Consider the following 21,632-nt stretch of genomic DNA (forward strand, 5'->3'; position numbering starts at 1 on the left):
AGGGAAATAGAAGATTCTGAAGTGACTAAGATTCCCAGCCCTGAGAGAATGTCCGTGAAAATGAAAAACAGGATGTGGAGCTGGATTAGGGAGGGAAAGTCTGGTCAATTTTAAACATCTTGATTTTTAAAATGATGACAGGATATCCAAATGGAAATTTTCATCATATAGTTAAGAGGCAGCATTGGTATAGTCTGAAATGTAGAACTAGAGCTTGAGGACATATGACACATGACTATGTCAGATAGGAGAGAATTTTATGTATATTCATACAGTGACCTGAACTTATATGAATATAGTCACTGAACTTTTCAGCATCCCAGAAAACTAAGACAAAAAGATCATAGGGGAGATGCCCTTTGAGATCAGTGGAAGGAGGAATGGAAGGAAATATACATTTATATATCATCTACTGCATGCTAGGCACTGTACTAAGCCCTTTAACATATCTCATTTACTAAAAGGAATTATCAATGAAATTTCAGATCTAGACCAGAATGGGGTTGGCATTTTTCTATCATCTCCATCTTTAAAATGGACACATTTCTTTGTAGCTCCCCTGTTATTTCCTTAAAGACTCATGTACAAAGGAAGAAGAGTAGGGTTTGCATTAATAATGGCAATCAATAGGAAGTATTCTTCCGAATGACTATTTGAATTCGGGAACAGAGCTGGATAAAATGTGAGCAAACTATTTTTAGCACCAGTTATCTCTGATATTTTCAGACATAGCAGGCTATGGGGCATTTTACATAGAGAGTCATGAACCTGGAAAGTTACATCATATAGAGATTAATTACTCTCATTTATACCAAAGACCTTTAAATATTTGAGATTCTGCCATATTCCTTTCTTCTCTTCTTCATTTCTTGTGTAGTGTATATTGCCTTACACTTTGCAGCTGTTCATTCTGTTATACATCTTAAAGATGAGTGAAACATATTCATTTCTCTTTGATCCTTTTGGATTTTATTAACATGGTAAATATTTAAAATGCTATCCATATTTGGTATCCAATGCCCAGTGAATCTAGCAAAACCTCCAGGCTGCACTCCTGACTTTCTCTACCATGCCACAGAAATCTTTTTCACATTGAATGCTCACTTCCCCCCTGCACACCTTTTTTTTTTTTAAATTTTAATTTTTTTGCTTTTTGGAGGGCATTTGGGGTTAAGTGACTTGCCCAAAGTCACATGGTTAGTTTTTGTGTTAAGTGTCTGAGACCGGATTTGAACTCAGGTCCTCCTGACTCGAGGGCCAATGCTCTACTCACTGCACCACCTAGACACCCCAACCCCCTGCACATCTTAAAATGGAAATGCCTCTAACCCTACAATCTCTCCCTCTGATTGGTTGGTTCCACCCAGAACCTCATTTTTTTAGAAGGATGCCAAGGTTAGCCATGTTTTCATTCCTCTCCAGGATACACACCTGATTCTCTGACCTTTTATTCCTTCCTCCCTTCTCCCACTTTTCAGATTTAAAAAAAATGCATTACCTTGTTAGAGTGCTCCTTAAGGGCAGGGACTGTCTTTCTGCTTATATTTGTGTCCCCAGTGCTTATACAGTGCTTGGCAAAGAGTTAGTATTTAATAAATGCATGTTGAAGTGACTTGAAGGAACAGTATAGTTTGGTTTCATTATCTATGTCTATTGTACCATAGCAAGAATGCCATAAATCATCGCTTAGAGCTAGTCCTGAATTTCTTCAGGAAATATGCTAATTCTAACTACCAGCTAACAAACACACACACTCCTCCAGTATACAACTCCTAACACAAGTCAAGGAGATAGAATTGAGACATTTAGTACTTCTTTGAAAAAGCAAAGCTAACAACTTAAATCATGTAATGATTCATACGAATCTGTCTGAAAATTTGAATAAAGAAGCTATCAAAACTGTAGACAGAAATACTTGCCTCTTTCTTCAACAGACATTATGATAGTTTGTCCCTAAAGGTTAACACCTAACGCCTGTCTTTCTTCCAAAATAGAAATGTTTCACAAATTCTGGTGTAGTCTCTGGCCAAAGATATAGTCAAAAAGAGACATCATAACCTTTAAATTCTTTCTCTGCATAGTACTAGCAAATATTTAAGGCATTCCTAATCATTTGAAATGACTCATAATGAGCTGAAAACATTAAGGTAGAAGTGTAAGATTTCTCAAGTATGCTTGAAATGGCTCTTACTCAAGTTTTAAGGGTTTGTGACTTTTTAATTATTTATTCATTTTAAATAGTTTCTTTGAGAAGGAAATCTGCCCCTATCAACAAATGTAGACCTGTGGTTTAAAAAAAAAAGTGGGGACAGAGAATAGGTCAATTGTGCATAATTTTAGACCTAAAAAATTAGGAAATGTTTTTTTTTTTTGGTATTCTATACTATACTTAACTAAGAGTGACTTTGCTTGGAGTACTTCTCAAAATATATACTAAAATGGAAGGTAAAAATATATTTTTCTATAGGATTGATTTTCTTGAGTTTGTATGATCACTTCCATGAATATTGTCATTTATTTGCTTCACACCCTATCAGATACAAGCTGGAGGCCAAAGATAGAATGCTTGCTCTTCAGGTCATCCAAAAGGCTATTTTAATTCACTAAAATTTTACTCCTGATAATCCGGCATTTGCCTCCTGTTCCTTATAATGCCCAGATCTTGTTACATCTGCTGTTCCAGGATGGAAGACCTTCTCTCCCACTGCTCCCAAGGTGAATCCTCCATTACGACAATACAAGTCTAATTACTGGTTCTCTCTGTATGGCTTAGCTTATGCTATGTGCCCTACTAGGAATACCTTGCTTTTTTCTCTCCACCAATCCAAGCCCTGCTCATTTTCCCAGGTCCAAGGACCCATTCATTTAATAAATATTCATTAAGACTCTCTGGGCTTTGTGAAAGTCCTCATGGCATGGTGGATATTGGAACAGCCTGGTTCAAGTCCCACCCCTGACATGTGCGGTATATGGCACATAGCTAAGCAGTCATAAACACTCGTTTACAGGTCATTTGACCTCTCAGCACTCCAGACAGCTCTGTAAGACTATAAATTGAAAAACATTTGCTAATCTACATTGGAAGAGGAGTTTCCTGATAAATCAGATGTCCAGGGAAAGAACAAAATGTGTTAAAAGCATTGTTCCAGGTACTGAAGGAGCTTTAAAGATAAAGGGGAAAAAATCCACCTCAAAGACCCCACAATCTAGTAAAGAAGATAGCACATATACACAAATAATCATACAAAGATATAATGCATGACAATAGCTCACATGTATATGATACTCAAAAATTTATATACTTTACATGTACTATATCATTTCTTCCTCACAATAACCCTGCGAAGTACCTGATATATTTCAGATGGAGAATCTGATAGAAGCCCCACGAAGACACCCAGAGTCACACAGCTAGCGAGTGTCTAAGGTGGGATTCAAACCCAAGGCCATGTGATTCCAAGTCTTGGACTCTACCCATGTTAAGTGCATAACAAGGGGTACAGTCAGAGTGCTGAGAGGGAGCTTCACTTCCTCCTCAAAGCTTTCCTTGGCTATTCAGGGCAGTAGCAGCTATTTTCTCTTCTAAAATCATACAGTATTATGTGTTGTGGAGGATAGAATGCTAGACCTGGAGCTGCACTGACTGGGGTTTGAATCCTACCAATGTCACTTGCTAATTGTGTGGCCATGGTTAAGTCACCTTTAGTCATTCCTCATCTGTAAAATGGGATAACAGTTACACTTACCTCACTGTGTTGTCATAGAGCTCAAATGATATAATCTTTGTAAAACACTATATAAAAGTTAACTATTATTATTTGGCACCGTTAATAATATAATGCTTTGCTTTGTTCTGTTGTTTAATTTTTCAATGTGTAGAATAATGTGAAGAGACCTAGATTTGGACTCCCCAGACCTAGGTTTGCATCTTGCCTCTAACACTCACTGACTGTGAACAAGTCACTTAACCTCTCAGCCTCAGTTTGTTCATCTATAAAGTGGGAATACTAATATCTGGTTGTAAGGAAAGTACTTTGTAAATCATAAAATACTATAAAAGTTATTACTATTTTATTTTCCAGTGAGAATTCTTCAAAGACAGAGACTTTTTTTGCTTTTTTTCTCTCTCCCAGTGTACCTAGTAGAGTTCTTTATACACAATAGGTTGTAAGTAAATATTTTTGTTGATTTATGGACAAAAAGTTGAATCTGACCTGATCTAACAAAAAAAAAATAAGCAAAACTAATGATCAGCTTTGATGTAGGTCATTTCTTGCAATAACATTTTAGGCTGATGCGTTGTCTATTGTACTCTAGCAATAACTCAAGATTATATATGATTCCAAGTTCCTCATATATCATCCAAATCTTTCATGTTGCAATTTGAACTCAATCTTTCATGTTCCATCATGTAGTCAAATTTAACTCACTTCCCATCTTTCTTATAATATCACTGATAGCTAGCATTTATATAGGACTTTAAGGTTTACAAAGGATTTTTCTCTCATTTGATATTTTCTCTGATCCATCTCAACATTATTTGAAAAAATGTTTTTTATTAAGTGAAAGATTCAGTACTAAACCAAAAATTACCCCCCCTGACCCTGTTAAACTTCAAGCATCACGTCCTTTACTTAATCTACACAAGCTCCTTGTTGTCAAGTCCAGATCCCTCAATATACCATCTTTTTTTTTAGTTTTTAATGATTATCCACCTTCTCAGTCTATCTTTCCCACTATGCCCTAACTCAGTGTTCTACCCCATTCAGATGGTCTGTTTCTAGGAACTTGTTAAGGCTGCTTTTCTTGTTTGGAATGCCCTCTCCCTAGTCCAATCTAATCCATCCTTCAAGGTCCAACTCATTTAATTTTTTCTAAAGTCATCCTTCACTTTTCCAGACCTCACTAACATCCCTCTCTTCTGAAGATAGTTTACACCACATAATTGTTTAACTATATACAATTTCCTATTGGTCACATGTATAACTTTCTCCAACCTATTGTAAACTTAGTAAGGGTAGACACTGACCATAAAACCATATTTTAAACTTTTGTTTTCCCTATTATATCTAATGCAGTGTTGAGCACAGAGGCAGAATAAGTATTTTTTAAGAGTTTATGTGAAGTTTGACTCTCTCAGCCCTTTCCCAGCTCAAAACATTCTATAAGTCAAAGCAACAATGAGTTCCAATTTATGTAGTACTTTAAGACTGGCAAAGTGCTTTGTGTGAATTATTTGACTGGATCCTCACAGCAACAACCTATGAGGTAAATCCTAGTATTATTCCTTTGCTTAAAGGTTAAATCATTTGCCCAGGGTCACACAACTAATAATTATCTGAAGGGACATTTGAAGACAGTTTTTTTTTCTGATTCCAAATCCACCATTCTATTCACTACATTATGCTCCCTCTGGTATCTATAATAATCCTGCTTCTTTTATAGTATCTCCATGATATCAATAGGTTTAGTGTCTGGAAAACATTTTAGTCATTCAAGCTATTCAATGTATTTCTAGTAGATGTTACGTGGTAGCTGAGAAATAGAAAAATGACAAGAAAATAAGGCATCATTAGCTATGTTCTAGGCTTTTGTACACTGTGCCCTGTCTCAATGTTCTTTTTCCTTTTGACAGTTGTAGTGAAGTATCATTTTGGGTAATTGTTGACTCATTTTGTGCTAAAAGTGAAGACATTTATGGGTTGTTGTTGTTTTTTTTTTTTTAAGAATGCATGGTATGCATTGCAAAACACTTGCTTGACTACGTTAAGATTATTCACATTCATATCCAGATCTGTCAATGCTCGACTCAGTGAGAATGGAAATCCACCATATATCAGAACTATCTTGCACTTAACATTTCTATTCTCTCCAAACAACTGGACTATTGGCTTATCCCACCCAACTTTTACTACCTGGTTGGCTATTTCTGATCCCTTTGGATCTAGTCTGTTAAGTCAGGTGGTTCATCTATTGTCTCTCATTCTTTTTGCGGGGCATGCTCCAATGTTTCTCCATTTAATGAGCTGTCCCTTGTATTTTATTACCCCTGACCTATGTGACTCTTAACTTGTCATGCAGTTCTGCTGCAACTATATACAATACTGTGCAACATTCTTTCCATTGCATGTTGGGTAAAGAGAGGCTTCTGGTTTTTTTTGCTATCCATTATAAATAAGCATCCTGATGTGTTGAACATCTCTGACCAAATCTGTGATTATTGTTTTCTGGCCTATTCCTCATCCAACCTGCCATCCTGCTGAAGTTGGTGACTAAAGTAAAGATATTCAAATATCTCATGCATTTCCAAACTGTTTTTATTATGCCTTGTGATCATTGTCTGTTATGAATTTGCCCCTTTTAAATGAGTTTCAAATATAAGCATCTTGACTTCTCTTTGTTGGTCCTTTTTCAAAGAGTTAAATAAATGTAAAATAGAAATTCATATTTCACTTTTACCCACCTCCATGTTCTACCATCCCCAAGTAAGTTGTATTTGAGATTACTCTTTACCTAGGCAAATATAGCAACCAACATCATTTAGAAAAAGCAGCATTTCCAGATTCATATTTCAGTGCCATGGCTACTGTGTGTATTTGTGTGTGTGTGTATGTTCTTTTTGGGGGGTGGAACTATTGGGGAAAGGAGTAGGGGGGAGTGTTGCTTCCACGAGTTGTTTGTAATGGGCTCTTCATCGATCCTCTAACTGTATAGCTATACATTTTAAATACATAGTTATTTCCAGGATATGATTTGTTTGTATAAAAACCACAGGTGTGAGAGTATAATTCTGTGCCCAATTAGGCACCTGTATTTATGGAATAGCATGGGTAACTTGCTCAATTGCTTGCTCTGAAACCTTATAACTTAAATGCAACTTTAATATTGTGTTTTGGCAGGTTAGCCCATTGTATGAAAACATGGGTCAAAAGTTAAGAATTAATGAACCCCTGAGCAAAAGCATTAACTCCTTTGAGGTACTAGGTTAATATGTGCCATGGTCGGAAAGATCATTGGCCAAATGTGTCATACAAACTAGAGAAAATTGATATCTCTCTAGAAAGTGAACCGTGGCTCATTGACTGGACAATCAGAGTATGGTAGGTGGTGGAAAACTCTCCTAGACTATAGAGAATCAAAAACAAAGGGTTAGAATTGAGATTAGGACCTATAAGAGGTATTTTCCCTTAAACAATCATGGACAGATAATCTTTTGAAGGAAGGTTGTATAATGTATGACATTTTATAGAATATATTATTATTGATATAATCAGAACAACTCAAAGATCAAATCAAATTCTGAAAAAGTAGAGGTTGGAGAAGAAAATGTAAGGTGTTAGTGATTCTCTGAGGAACATTGTATCCGGACTAAAAATCCTGATTTGGAAAGGGTTATTCTGGTAGATTTCTCCCTAGATCTGATTCCATGCTCTCCAAGCAGTTTTTAGATCTGTGGATTTAAGCAGAGTAAATTCTGAAACACAGAGAGATTGTTACCTTCTTGAGAAATCCCTTGAACATCAGCCCACCTTTTAGTAGTAAAAGTTTTCTTTTATGAAGGAACACAGGTGAATGAAGCAAATTTACATGGTGAGGTTTTTGCCAATATCTAGAATTGGAGTGGGAAATCTGGAAATCTAGCCCTCAGCTTAATTTCATGTGATCTAATGGGACAGGTAACAAGAGATTATCCCATTGATATCGATAGTTGCAAAAATGCATCATATGTATTTAATCTTTTCAAGGTGATAGTGTGAAAGACTAAGGAAGCCATCTTCCTCCTATAAAACAAAATATATTAAATTCTTCTGTTGAAATTTTTTTTAAGCAATTGGGGTTAAGTAACTTGCTCAAGGTTACATGGCCAGTTATTTCTAGGTGTGGTTCTAAGTATCTGAGCCTGGATTCAATCCCAGGTCATCCCATCTGGGGCCGGTGCTCTTACTCACTGAGCCACCTGGCCATCCCTGTTGACATTTTTTAATTAAAAAATTAATTCCTTCAACTATTTAGGCAGAAATTTTAAATATGTCCCATAATAAATTTTTATCATGGAAAACTTTTTTAAATCCGCAGGTCAGTATTTTTACCATCTAAAAAGAAACAGTATTACTAAAGTAAGCTAGATTTTTGCCCTGAAAGACCAACAAATGTTGAGATTACTTTTATATCTCCTATTGTTAACCTTCCTGTCTTTCCAGAATATAAAATTTTAAGTATATTTTTATTATCTATAATATTTATTGAATAATTTTACTTTTATCATCTTAATATTTGTGTCTTTTTATTTATGTCTTTTAACACCACATTTATTTCTAAATATATACTTCTCCACTTCCTAAGGTAGCTAGTTGTCTCATAACAAAGATTATAAATTTTTTTTTAACAATTTAGTAAAATGAACTAGCACATCTTTCATATCTGATAGCACAGTATGTGTGATTTTCTACCCCCTAAAGCTCCTTCCTCTACAACGAAGAAGGGAGGAGACCCATTTTTTTTAATTCTTCTCTGGGGCCAAGCTTGATTGATTGTTGTAATAGCATACAGTTTTGTTTTATTGTTCTTTCTGTACATTGTTCTAGTCATTGTGTATAGTGTGTGTGTGTGTGTGTGTGTATGTATGTATGTTTTCTGGTTCTGCTGATAGGACTCTGCATTAGTTCCTATAAGCCTTCCAATTTTTGTTGTTTCTTATGGTACCATAGCATTACATTGCATTCATGTGTCACAATTTACTAAGTCATTCCTCAGCTGAGAAACATTTACAATGCTTCTTGTTCTTTGCTACCACAAAAAAGTGGTAGTGTTGCTCTGAATATCTATTATATATGTGACTCTTCCTTCTATCTTTGATGTCTTTGAAGTGTATGTTTAGCAATAGGATCTCTGGATCAAAGGGTATGGACATTTCAGTCAGCAGTTTTTAGCATAATTCTAAATTATTTTCCATAATAAAACAATTTTCATCCTCACTAACAATACAACAATATTCTTGTCTTTCCGTATATCCATTAGCATTGACTATTTCCAGCTTTAGTAATTTATGTTCTAGATGTGATATAAAACCCCAGAGTGGTTTAAATTTTCATTTCTTTTATTATTAATAATTTGGAGCAGCGTTTCATAAGGCTGCTAATAGTTTGCAGTGTTTCTTTTGATAAATGTTTGTTTATAGTCTTTGACCATTTATCCAGTGCCAGGGGTGTGCTGGTAAATTTTTAACAATTGGTTCTCCGAAAATCATCTGCATGACACATTTTTAAGCTTAGTCTGTATTATTAACATTTCCTTCTTTACTTTATTGAGTCTAGACAACCAGTAAAACAATAAAAATCAAGTCCCACTTTGTTGTTCAGGTGTGTCTGGCTCTTTGTGACCTTGTGTACGATATCAGACCAATATAGTGCAAGGAGTTTTCTTAGCAAAGATACTGGAGTTGTTTGCAATTTCCTTCTCCAGTGGATTAAGGCAAACAGGATTAATTGACTTGCTCAGGGATAGCTCTTAACTGCTTGAGGTCACTTTTGAACTCAGGTCTTCCTGACTCCAGGCCCAGCACTCTATCCACTGGGTCAGTTAGATACCTCTTGAATTGTAGCATTTGCCAATTTCTGAGGTGTAAATGTTAACAATGAAAATTTAGCAATTGACTCTGGAGTTGGCTTACCAACTGATTAGTCCTATTATATTTATATTAATTCCTAACATATCTTGGATATTGTGTGTAACTCTGAGGCAGTGTAGCATAGTTAGAGAGAGTGCTAGATTTGGGTCTAGTTTTCTTGTATTCAAATGCTGCCTGTAAAATTTACTACCTTAGTGATCCTGGCCAAGTCATTTAACCTTTATAGACCTTCATTTCCTCAACTGTAAAATGAGAGGATTGACCTCATATTTCTTCCAGCTCAAAAATCTATAATCCCATGATACCATGATTGTACCCTTATCATTTAAATTTGATTCAAAGATTTTTGTCCCTATCAGTTTTCCTTCTCTAGTTGAATTTTGTTTATATGGAAGTTTTTCAATTTCATATAATCAAAATTATATGTTTTCTCTTCTGTGATTTCTTCTATCCTTTGTTTAGTTAAGAATTCTCCCTTTAACTATAGATATGAAATAAAAATCCATCCATTTTGTCCAATTTTTTATCTCCTTAAAGACAGATAAGTAAAATGTTTCATATTTCTCTCTTAAAGTAAGTTGACTTTTACTTATGCAACCATTGGTTGACTTTTTTTCCTTTTATAGGACAGTGGTCCTTTATAGAAAAAAAATCTCATCCTCCATGCATTCAAAGCATTCCTAATTTGTCCCCAATTTACCATCAAATCTTGTCTCTCACTACTTTTCAACATGAAACCTCTATCCCAATTGTGGAATTTTTTCATTCTTCTTTTCCTTTAGCCCAGCAAATGTGAACTATACCAATTACCATTCCTATTCCTTTATTCATGCTGCCCCTCCCTTGCATCACCCACTTGCCCTATCACATAATCTTTGTTTATCTTAGTGCCTATGAGAGCCTTCTTACCCCTCAAGATCACAGGGTCCTAGTTTGAGAGTGGGGAGACACCATTGAAGGCCACATAATTTAAATCTCTTTTCCTCTAAGAAATCTTCCTCTCCTGTGCTGCTGAATAATTATCTTTCCCTATCTTGGACTCTTACATTTTTATCCTAGATTATCTGTCTTTTATATCTCTTTTCAATTGTTGTGAACTGCCTTCAAACCATGGATTGAAGCATATACTTTTTTTTTTATATCTTCTATAGCACCTTGTTGTTGTCCTTCATTCTTGCCATGTTGAGCATTTATTCATAAAATATACATTTATTGGACACTTAGTGTGTGCCAGGCACAATGTTAGACACTAGAGCCACAAAGGCAAAAGCAAAAATAGCACATAGAAAGTACTTAATAAATAGCAAATGACTTGAGCTAATTTGTGAACTTTTATACTTAATGGCCATCATCATGTAATAAACTGGGTGTCCCATCTAGTTTATGTGCATGCTTCTAGGCTTAAAATGTTACTATTTGTAGAGGGTATATTTATATTTGTACATTTCTTGTATGAAAAGAATTACCTCTCCAAAAAGTCTTGAATATGATTTGGTCCAGTCTGTTAAAGTTCCTCAGGCTTCATCATTAATTAACTGGGAGTGTTACTTTGCATCTTACAATATATCTAAATTCTTACTTTTCATTACCTTATAAATATTTTTAAGCAACAGAAATGGCAAAAAGGTATATTTTTCTTACTGTTTTTTTTCATTTTAGTGGCAAAATAATCATAACAAAAATTGTAGAATTCATCCTTTCTCCAAAAACCAGTGGACAAAAAACAAATTATAGGTGATCCTAAGAGAAGTTTTATTTGAGAAAGCCAAGAAAACAAAAGAGAAAACTTAATACTTCTGCCTTTACCTGCCCTCCTTGACTACCTTTAGGATCATAGTTTCATAACATGATTTTTTTTTGCTTCCTTTCATGCAAAGGTAGGGAAGAAAGTCACATTTTTTTTTTATCCTCAGTGTGTTATGGGACATTCACTTATTTAGGAAGGGATCAGTTCATTCACAGGCTATGATACACTAGTAGAAAATAGAACCAGATATAGAGTGCCCATGGCAGCACCTTGTCCATCACCATGCCCACATAGTTTGAAACCCACCCACCCTCACTTTTTGCCTGATCTTCATCTCTGTTTTCCTTTTGTTTTATCCATTTGACTCTCAAGTGAATTGCTGACTCGAATAGCTTTTGAACATTTCCTGCCTCTGGCCTTTATGTGCTTATTATTTGTGATATTTTGGAGAGAACTTAAATTATTAAATTCATTGGCCTAGGGAACTCATAGTCAGCTAGGTAATGCCATGGATAGAGTCTGGGGCCTGGAGTCAAGAAGACTCTTCTTCCTGAATTCAAATGTGGCCTTAAACACTTACTAGCTGTAAGTCACTGGGTAAGTCACTTCACCCTTTGTACTTCAGTTTCCTCATCTGTAAAATGACTTGGAGAAGAAATAGCAAAACATTCCAGTATCTTTGCCAAGAAAACCCCAAATGGTGTCACAAAGAGTTGGATGACTGAAAATGACTAAGGACAACAACAAAGGGAAGTTCTGGTGAGAAAACTCCTTCTCTGCAACTTATTGCTTGAGACAATGTAAGATTAAGTTACTTTCCAGGGTCCAAGAATGTGTTGAAGGCTAGACTAGAACTCAGGTCTTATTTTATCTAAGACCAGTAAATCAATCAATAAGAATTTGTTATGCACTTATTGTATGGAAGGCGCTATGCTAAGTTCTAGAGATACAAGAAAAGGACAGAAACATGATCCTTTCCCTTGAGGATCTCATGGTCTATTTGGGAAGACAACATACAAATAATTATGTGAAATAAGATATCTCTACTGTGTAAATGGGAAGCTAATCTCAGAGGGAAGGCACTGGGGATGGAGTAGATGGGTTTTGATCTAAGTCTCCAAGGGAGACGGGTAAGCTAGGGGTCCAAAGTGAAGGGGCAGAATATTTCAGGTATTAGGTAAAGCCAGTACAAAGCCACAGTCAGAAGAAGAAGCATTGTGTGGGAGGAACAGCAAGTAGCCAGTGTGGTTGGATTGTTGAAGGTATGGAGGGAAATAAATCAGAAGACTGTAAATGGCCCGGGTTGGGAAGAGGCTCAAATGTCAGGCAGAAGATTTTATATTTGATTCTGCAGGTAATAAGGAGCCACTGGAGTTTATTGAATAGGGAGATTGAGAGGGTCAGACCTGTACTTTAGGAAAATCACTTTGGTGACTGAGTATAGGATGGACTAGAGTGGAAAGAGATCAATTAGAAGGTTATTATAATAGTTTAGTCAAAAGGTGATGAGGATGATGCTAGTGGCTGAGTGAGTGAAAAGAAGGGAAATGACATGAGATCAGCTTTCAATGTGCATCCTGCCTCAGATACTTACTGGGCTCATCACAACCTCTGTTTACCTCATTTTCCTCAAATGTAAAATGGAGATAATAACAGCACTTACCTTGAAGGGTTGGTGTGAGGATAAAATGAGATAATATTTGTAAAAAGCACCTTGTGTAGCTGCTGGCACATAGTAGATCCTATGGAAATGCTTAGTTCCTTCCCTTCCTCTTACTTTCATCCCTATTGGATACACCATTTTACCTGTTGTGCCTTCATAAAAGTACCACTTGTTTCTAACCTTCTACCACCAGCAGAGGACTATCTGTTGGTATGTTAGCCTACTCCTGTACAGTCCAGGGTAACAATACCCACAGTTTCACTTCCTATTTTTCCTCACTTCTAGCCTATTAGCAACCACACATCAACTTCTATGGATTGAGTTACTGTCTCTATGCTGACAATTCTCAAATCTACCTTTCCTGCCACAATCTCTTTGATGATCTCCAATCTTGCATATCCAACTGCCTTTTAGGCATTTCAAAATGGATGTCCAGTGGACATCTTAAACTCAATACGTCCAAAACAGAACTCATTATCTTTCCACCAAATCCTCCTCTACTCCCACCTTCTCTGTTCCCATAGAAGGCAGCATCATCCTCCCTGTCCTGCAGGTTCACAACCTAGGTATCATTCTGGACTCTTTCTTGTTTCTCATTCCAACTGTTGCCAAAGCCTTTTTTTCACCTTTGCAACATCTCTTGAATTTGGCCCTTTCTCCCTTCTGATATTTTCATCACTCTAGTGCAGACCCTCATCACTTATTACAATAGTAATAGGCTGCCTGTGGATCTCCCTGCCTCAGTCTCTGTCCATTCCAACCCATCCTCCAATCAGCCACTGAAGTAATTTTCCCCCTCAATAAACTACAGTGGCTCCCTGTTGCCTCTAGAAACAAATACAGTATGCTCAATTTGGCATTCAAACCTAACACCCTTCGACCTTTCCAGTCTTTTTATACCTTACTCCCTGCCAAGTGCTCTTTAATCCAATGACACTTGCCTCCTGCCTGTTCCATGAACAAGACACTCTCTTGACTTCCAGCAATCTCTCTCTCTATCCTCCATACCTGGAACACTCTCCCTCCTCCACTCTAACTACAGACCTCCCAGGCTTTCTTTAAGATGCAACTGACATCCCTCTTTCAACATAAATCAGTTGTGGTGCCTTTCCTCGGCTAATTATTCCCTATTTATCATGCAGATAACTTGCTTTGTGTATGTTGATTTACATTTTGTCTTCCCCACTAGACTGTAAGCTCCATGATGGCAGGGACTCTATCTTGACTCTTTTTGTATCCCCACTTGGCACAGTATCTGGCACATGGTAGAAACTTATTAAATGTTTATCAATTGATTGATTGATCAATGGAATAGGTAACAAGGACTTACATATATGTGTATATTGCAAAACTGGGACAATCATGACAATGAGATAGAAGGCAGTAGTGGTGACTGGATTGGGATATAAATGCATACCACATCTTTCTTCTGTCCTTATATGACTTAAGCCCCCATATATTTTTTCTCAGCTACTGAAAGAAGATCCTGAATACATGTTATAATGATCAAAGGTCAGGAGACCTAGATTCTAGTTCTCTCTCTACTACTAACTCATAGTGTGAACTTGTCACTTCCCTCCTCCTTTAAAAAAAAACGAGAGCATTGTACTAGACGATAGCTAAGTTTCCTTTCATTTCTCATGTTCTGTGTCAGCATGGGATGCTGGAAAGATCACTGGACCTGCTAGTCAGAAAAACCTGGGCTCGAGTGCTGGCTTTGCCACTTACTAACTGTATAACCTTGGACAAGTCACTTGACCCCTCTTAGAGCATCAGTTCGCTCAACTCTACAATGGGGAAAATAATGCGCTATCTAACTCACAGGGAAAGTAAAAGTGCTTTGTAAACTTTAAAGTATTTTATAGATGTGACCTATTTTTATTATGAATCCAAGTGCTTTGCTATTTCAAGTGACAAAAAAGGGTCAGGTTCAGACCAAGTCGGTGTATGGGCTTGATTTTGATGATGATGCATTTGTAAGATTAAGGCAAAAAATTGATAGGCCAGGAGGATTTCTGTGCAGTTCTGTTGAGAAGCCCAACAGATCATGCCCCACTGACAAGTGACCCTGAGAATAAAAGCTTAGAGTCAAAGGATGCTGAGACGGCTGCCTCCCAGCAGCTAGTCCAGGCTCCCATGCGGGCAATACTGGTGCCCAGGACTACCAAGCTTGAAAGTACCCTTTGATGTTTTCTCTTTAAGAAACTATGATGCTATCAAAGGAATGAAGGACTTGACAGCATGTTGGAACTTACCTTTTAAACACCTGCTCTTGGGACTTTTTTGCTCTTTGGAGTTCCCAGAAACTATAGGCATATGCCAACACAACAAACTAACTTTATGGTGCAGATTATTTTTATTATTATACTAAAACTACACATCCTACAAATAATCCAGAAAGGATTTTTGCCCCATTTGGTTGTTTGGTCAGTCAACTGGCATTTATGAAACACTATGTGCCAGGCACTAGAGTGAGTTCTGAAGATATGAAGAAAGGCAAAAATAGTCCCTGGCCTAAGGGAGTTCATACTCTAATGGGGACAACATGTAAAAAAACTATGTATATTCAAGATATATAAAGAGGAAGTGGAAAGTGATCTCAGAGGGAAGGCACTAGTCATTTGGGGGAGGGACAATGAGTAAGGCCTCCACATGAAGGTCTTATTTGAACTGAGTCTAGAAGGAAGCCAAGAAGTGGTGGCAAAGATAGAACTGGGGGAAGACATAGAAGGTGCTTAATAAATGGCTTGTTGATCCACTGACTGACTGATTCATTGATTCATTACTGGGTGAAGTGAGATGCTAAAACCTTTTACCATTGAGGTGAGCTTTCCCCTGTTGTTCCCTGCTCTTCTCCTTCAGCAATATTTCCAGAAGCAATGTCTTGTAGCCTGTACCTTATGGGGGTGGGGGGTGACTCCTGGGATCTCTGTCCTGGGGTGTCTGTGAGGTTTGTCCTCTGTTCCCCTTCCAAATTTGCCATTGGTGCCAGAATTCCCAGTTATGACTCTTGTATTACAGCTTCTTTATACTTCTGAAAAAAAAAACAACAACAATAATTAAAACATTTTGGTAACCTCATAGTCAAAATGCCCAGCTTCCCTTCAGAGAAAAAAGAAACATTTCTAACTTATTCTATAGTTGTTTATGTGTGTGTTGACATGTTTTAATTCCACAGTCCCTGTTTCTGACTCTCAGGCATACTGCTACCCAATAATAAGAACGCCATAATAACATCTTTAAATATGTAGGGCAAAAGGAAGTCTAATTCCCTGGAGCTCTTAGAACTGGGAGGAAGGGTCAGCATGGAGGGGATTTGCAAAGATTGGCTTTGGACATTGGCGTACTAAGGATAGGCAGCTGTGGTTATCAGACACCAGTTATTTATTTATTTATTTATTACCTTTCCAAAAGGCAGCGATTATTCTTACCCAGAGACCTTTGAGGGCAAAGAAGTTGCTCAATACTGATGGTCTCACTTAGGACTTCCCACACTGCTGGACACTTTCACTTGAATGTCCCATGTATACCTCAAATTCAACATCTTCAAAACTGAACTCTTCATCGTGCCTCCAAAACTTGTCCTTCTTAACTTTCCGATTGCTCCCTATTACCTCTTGGATTAATACCAAGACCCCTCTTTGGCATTTAAAACCCTTCATAACCTGGTTCCAATCTACCTTTCCAGCTTTATTATACATTATTTTTAATATGCTCTTTGACAGTTTGATTTTCTTGTTCTTTTCACACATTCCATTCCATCTCCTATCTCCATGTCTTCATACCAGCTCCCTCTCATGCTTGGAATGAGCTTACTCCTTATCTCCAAATCTTGAAGTAGCTAGTTTTTTTAAAAACTTGACTCCAGTATCACCTTCTTTTTTTCTACATGAAGCCTTCCAGATCCTTCCTGCTCCCATCCCCCTCCCTCCAATTACTTAATAGTTTACATATATTTTTATATAAATGCGTTGCTATCTCCCCTGATAAGCTCTCCAAGAGTTTAGATTGTTTCATTTCTGCCTTTGTATCTCCACTGCCTAACACAGTATCTGGAACCTCATTGATGTTTGTAAGTTGATTGTCAACCAGGCTTCCATGCCCCTCATGTCCAATCAGTCACCAAACTGCTTATTCTGCACTGGCACTATCTCTCCTATTAATAATCTCTATTCCATTGACACTGCAACCACCTAGTTCAGACCCTTATTTACTCCTATTAAATTAAATAGTCTGTTAACTCATCTCTCTTTCTCCAGTGTCTCTCTTCTCCAATCCATGCTTCACACTGATAAAAAAAAAAAAAAGCTTCCAAATGCATAGATCTAGTCAAGTCAGTCCCCTGCTCAGAAGTCCTCATTCACTTCCAGTCCAGGTCTGCTTCATTGTCTACTAAGCAAAATGCTAGAAACTCTGTAGCTAGCATCTGAGACCCTCCACAATCTAGCTGCAGCCTACCTTTCTCATACTTTCCTTCATGCCCCCCATGCTTTGGGCAAGCAGGAAAGTTTGTCTTCTGCTTCCATATGTTTGCATATGCCTAGAATTCACTGTCTCTTCCCACCTTCATCTATATTTCTATCTCTAAAAAAATCTTCATCCTTTAATGTCTAGCTCACCATGCTACCTTCTCTATGAAACATTCACTGATCTCTTTAGCCAGAAACCACTCCTCCCTCCTTGAATCTTTCAAGCCTGTTAAATCTTTCCTTTAACATTTTTGAGGTTGATTATATTACCTACCTCATAATGTTGTTGTGAGGATAGACTAGGATAGTACACAAAGTACTGGCTATTGTTATCATAGTGTTGTCATGTATGTATCTTATCCCCAGTACTAGTGAAATTGTAAGCTCTTTGAGGGCAGGGACTACGTTGCTTTTCTTTTTTATATTTTCCCCCTTGCTTACTTAAAACAAAGCCTTACAACTAGTGATCACTTGATGTTTATTGAATTGAATTTTTTGAACAGCTGACTTTCAGAACACAGGTTACACAAGGGCATGTGATGAAATTTTTAAAATAAATAAGTAGAGTGGGAATTCAGCCATTTCAAATAAATCTTCAACCTTGATCCCTGTTTTCTCCCTATATTCCTCATTCTTCTTCCCCTTGATCTTAGCAATGCTGGATCAGCATACACAAAATTTACTGGTGTACATGTATATGGAAAGCTGCCCCTGATGCGTTTATAACTCATCATGACCTTTATTCCCCTCCACTGAGAATATATTTCTCTTGCTAGGCCTAGGAGAAAGGCTTACCAATTCATTTTCATTTGAATGATTTCCAATTGTGGAGAGAGGACTTTACTGTAAGAAATAACTTTTTCAGTGAAGCTTAGTTGCTAGTGTTTCATTTCCTCTGGAAGGGGCAGACACAGGACTGAGCTGATGGGCTTTTGATGGACCTTTGATTACACTTTGCTCTTTCCTTCTTTGATCACATGGCAGAGGGTAGTGAAATGAGTTCTAAAAGTCAGAAGACATGGGTTCTAATCTCAGGCTTCCCTTAACCTCTGAGAGCCTCAGGTTTTTTCAACTGCAGAACAGTTAAAATAGTATCTATTCTGGATACCTCACAGGGTTCTTGTGAGGACGAACTGAGATAAAAATGTTTAGAAAATTGTATTGTGTGTGTCTGAGGTATTATTATTATTATAAGAACTGTTTCAGGGGGTTCTAGGAATTTGAGGACTCATATCCCCTAAAAAACTTCAAAAGAATTTCCTGTTTCTAGAAATCTTAATTTCTAGAAAGAGAAGAAAATTGCTTTTTCTCCGCAAACCCATCAATATTTATTTCCTTGGGGCTTGGCATTTTAATCCATTTTATGTTTATCTTGTTTTTCTTTTTACTCTACTTTGATGTTTGCCACATTCTGAGTGGGCATTCATTGCCATTACTTTAAACACACCAGCATCCAATCATTCTCGTTTGTTTGGTTCTCCATGTTTTATATAATTTCTATTTAAATCTTGGCAAATAAAATAGTCTAATTTTGCCCTTTGAATGCCCACAGCATGCATATTTCCCAGGCAGGATTTATCTCAGACTGTTATATTTTTTTTTAATCTTATTAAACTCTTTAGTTTTAGTGAAATTGCTGTTTCTTGCTGTCTCCCAGCCCACAATTATTTTTAATTAACTTTTTAAAATTTTCTTTTGCTTGACATTTTATTTTTCAGACACCCCTCATAGAACCTCACGTTCCTCTTCGTCCTGCTAAAACCATTACCCAGGTAATGGAATGTAGGTGGGTTGTGTAGCTAAAAGGTCTAAGATTTAAAGTAAACATTAGTGAAGTGGTCTGTATGTCAAAGAATATGTGAGGAAAATATCAATGTACTTGCTAAAGATGTTTGGTGTGTATCTAGGGCTTCTCTCTCATGTTTATTTATTATTATGTGCTGTCCAGAAGGACACTGTAAGTATATGGGTGGCTTTCACTTAATAGAAAGCCAAAAGATCAGATTTGAAAGCAACTTTTAAATTTGTTCAGTTTGCTGTTCTTCTTTAATTCCCTTTTCTCTTTCCCATTTTTCATTCTTCTGCCCCCTTAATTAAAATCTAGGTTCCTTCAGAGAAGATCCTCAGGGCTGGGAAAATTTTACGAAATGCCATCCTCTCCCGAGCACCTCACATGATAAGAGATCGAAAATACCATCTAAAGACTTACAGGTATGTGAACTGCCTCTGAAGATCCAATAAAGTCTGTGACTGATATTACTGTGGTAGCCTCTCACTTACAATGAATATCTTTCTGAATGCTTACCGTGTTTCCTTGATAATAAGACACTGTCTTATTATATTTTTTGGAAAGAAAAACACCAGAGGGCTTATTTTCAGGGGAGGGCTTATGTTGTCCTGGCTCAGCTCTCCTCCGTGGCACTGCTCTCAATGGTGCCAGCAAGCAAATCACTGGGGAAGAACAGGATGACGCGCTCACTGCTGCAGCTCTGATTGTATGCAGCTTGGAGAGCGGCGTCCCGTTTCAGGGGGGGGAAGGGGAGGAACGGTGCATACAGAGGGTACCGTAATGTAGCGTGTAGCGCAGGGAATCACCTTCACTACAGTAGCAATCTCAATAGGGCTTATTTTCAGGGGAGGGCTTATTTTAGAGGAATCTTACACAGTAAGGGGAGGGCTTATTTTCGGGATAGGTCTTATTATCGGGGAAACACGGTACATATCTTTAGGGTAGGGCCATCAAGACTATACCCCAGTGCACCAGATTTACAAATCACTGACAGCATGTGTAGTCATCAGCATACTGGGACAAGAACTTTTCTCATTCCCCTCTCCCCTTCTTCCTGCAAACACACACACACACACACACACACACACACACACACACCCCTCCATAGTGGCAGGAAAGGCCTCTCACCATGTCCTTGAATTCCTATCTTTCCCCATTATCTCTCAAATTAAGGTAGCCTTTCATGATATTTGTCCCCAGTATAATTTTGTTCTAGGCACTTAAAACAAACACATACACAAACAAACAAAAAACCCAACCCTACCTTTTTATAGCTCTTCATAAGGCTGCTTAAGCTCCATATAAGGGGCCACTAGATGGTGCAGTGAATAGAGTGCTAGGCCTGGAATTGGGAAGATACACATCTTCCCGGGTTCAAATCTAGCCTCAGATACTTATTCAGCTGTATGATCCTGAGAAAGATGCTTAATCCCGTTTCCTCATCTATAAAATGAGCTAGAGAAGGAAATGGCAAACCCCTCCAGTATCTCTGTCAAGAAAACCCCAAATGGGGTCATATAGAATTGGACATGACTGAACAACAAGGCGGCTCAACACTAATTCTTGAGCTATTTTGCTTTGAAATCGATTCCATTGTGTTGACTGGAAAGACCTTAACATGTCTAACTACTTGTCCCAATTAGATTTAAGATATAGATAGTATCTTTTATTATATAGGTCAAAAATATTCATTCACAAAGCATATCTCTGCCTATTTGGGCCATCATGATGTTCCACCAATCTCACATGACTGGAAGGTCATGATATGCAATTATCTGTTTCTTTTTCTGATTTAAACAGCTTTCCTATGTTTTCTGCCCACCCCTAGAAATGCCCATTGAAATAAAACATTTTTGAGAACAGGGAATGAAAACTGGAAGTCAAAGATCACAGTATTTTCCCTGGAGTCTTTAAGATTATAAACTCTTAGATTGCAGGAATTATGCCTTCTCTTTGTTAATGATGCCAAGGGGAAGAGAATGGGTCTCAGGAGGCTTAGTTTCTCTTCCCTGGGTTTTTTTTTTTTTTGCTATCTTTCCTCATCAGACCAGTGCTTCTAAGCCTGTCACGTTGGTCCCTTGCCTCCACTATTCTCACTGTTACAGAAGTAAAGGAATAGTTTGTGTTTCTCCTCCCCTCCACAGAGTCACCATGATAATAGCAAAGGGCGTCCTGTGACTTTAGAGACAGCTAGAAAGCTCATGTCTTCACTAGCAACTGTTCCTGAGTTTTTAGGAGGGTAGATGTTCCTGGTGCTAATTTTCTCCTTCCTGCAACAGGAAGGGGCTGGAGAGAAAATGAACAAATAGCATCATGGCCCAAACACACATTTGCCT

General features: G+C 37.5%; 1 protein-coding gene across 10 annotated transcripts in view; it reads left to right on the forward strand.

Annotated features, from left to right (window-relative positions):
- RAPGEF4 (Rap guanine nucleotide exchange factor 4) overlaps positions 1-21,632 on the forward strand; it is a 350,706-nt gene that overhangs the window by 204,844 nt on the left and 124,230 nt on the right. For 9 of the 10 annotated variants that reach the window (XM_069068411.1, XM_069068412.1, XM_069068418.1 and 6 more), the window contains 2 exons: positions 19,226-19,279; positions 19,612-19,718. In XM_069068411.1, coding sequence (XP_068924512.1) covers positions 19,226-19,279; positions 19,612-19,718 — 161 coding nt within the window. The remainder of the gene's footprint in view (positions 1-19,225; positions 19,280-19,611; positions 19,719-21,632) is intronic. The other variant, XM_069068413.1, reaches the window with a different exon arrangement.

This window comes from Petaurus breviceps, unplaced genomic scaffold (genome assembly GCF_028583685.1).
Source record: "Petaurus breviceps papuanus isolate PSGF00001 unplaced genomic scaffold, PetGlider_PUasm1.0 90763, whole genome shotgun sequence".
Classification (NCBI taxonomy): Eukaryota; Metazoa; Chordata; class Mammalia; order Diprotodontia; family Petauridae; genus Petaurus; species Petaurus breviceps.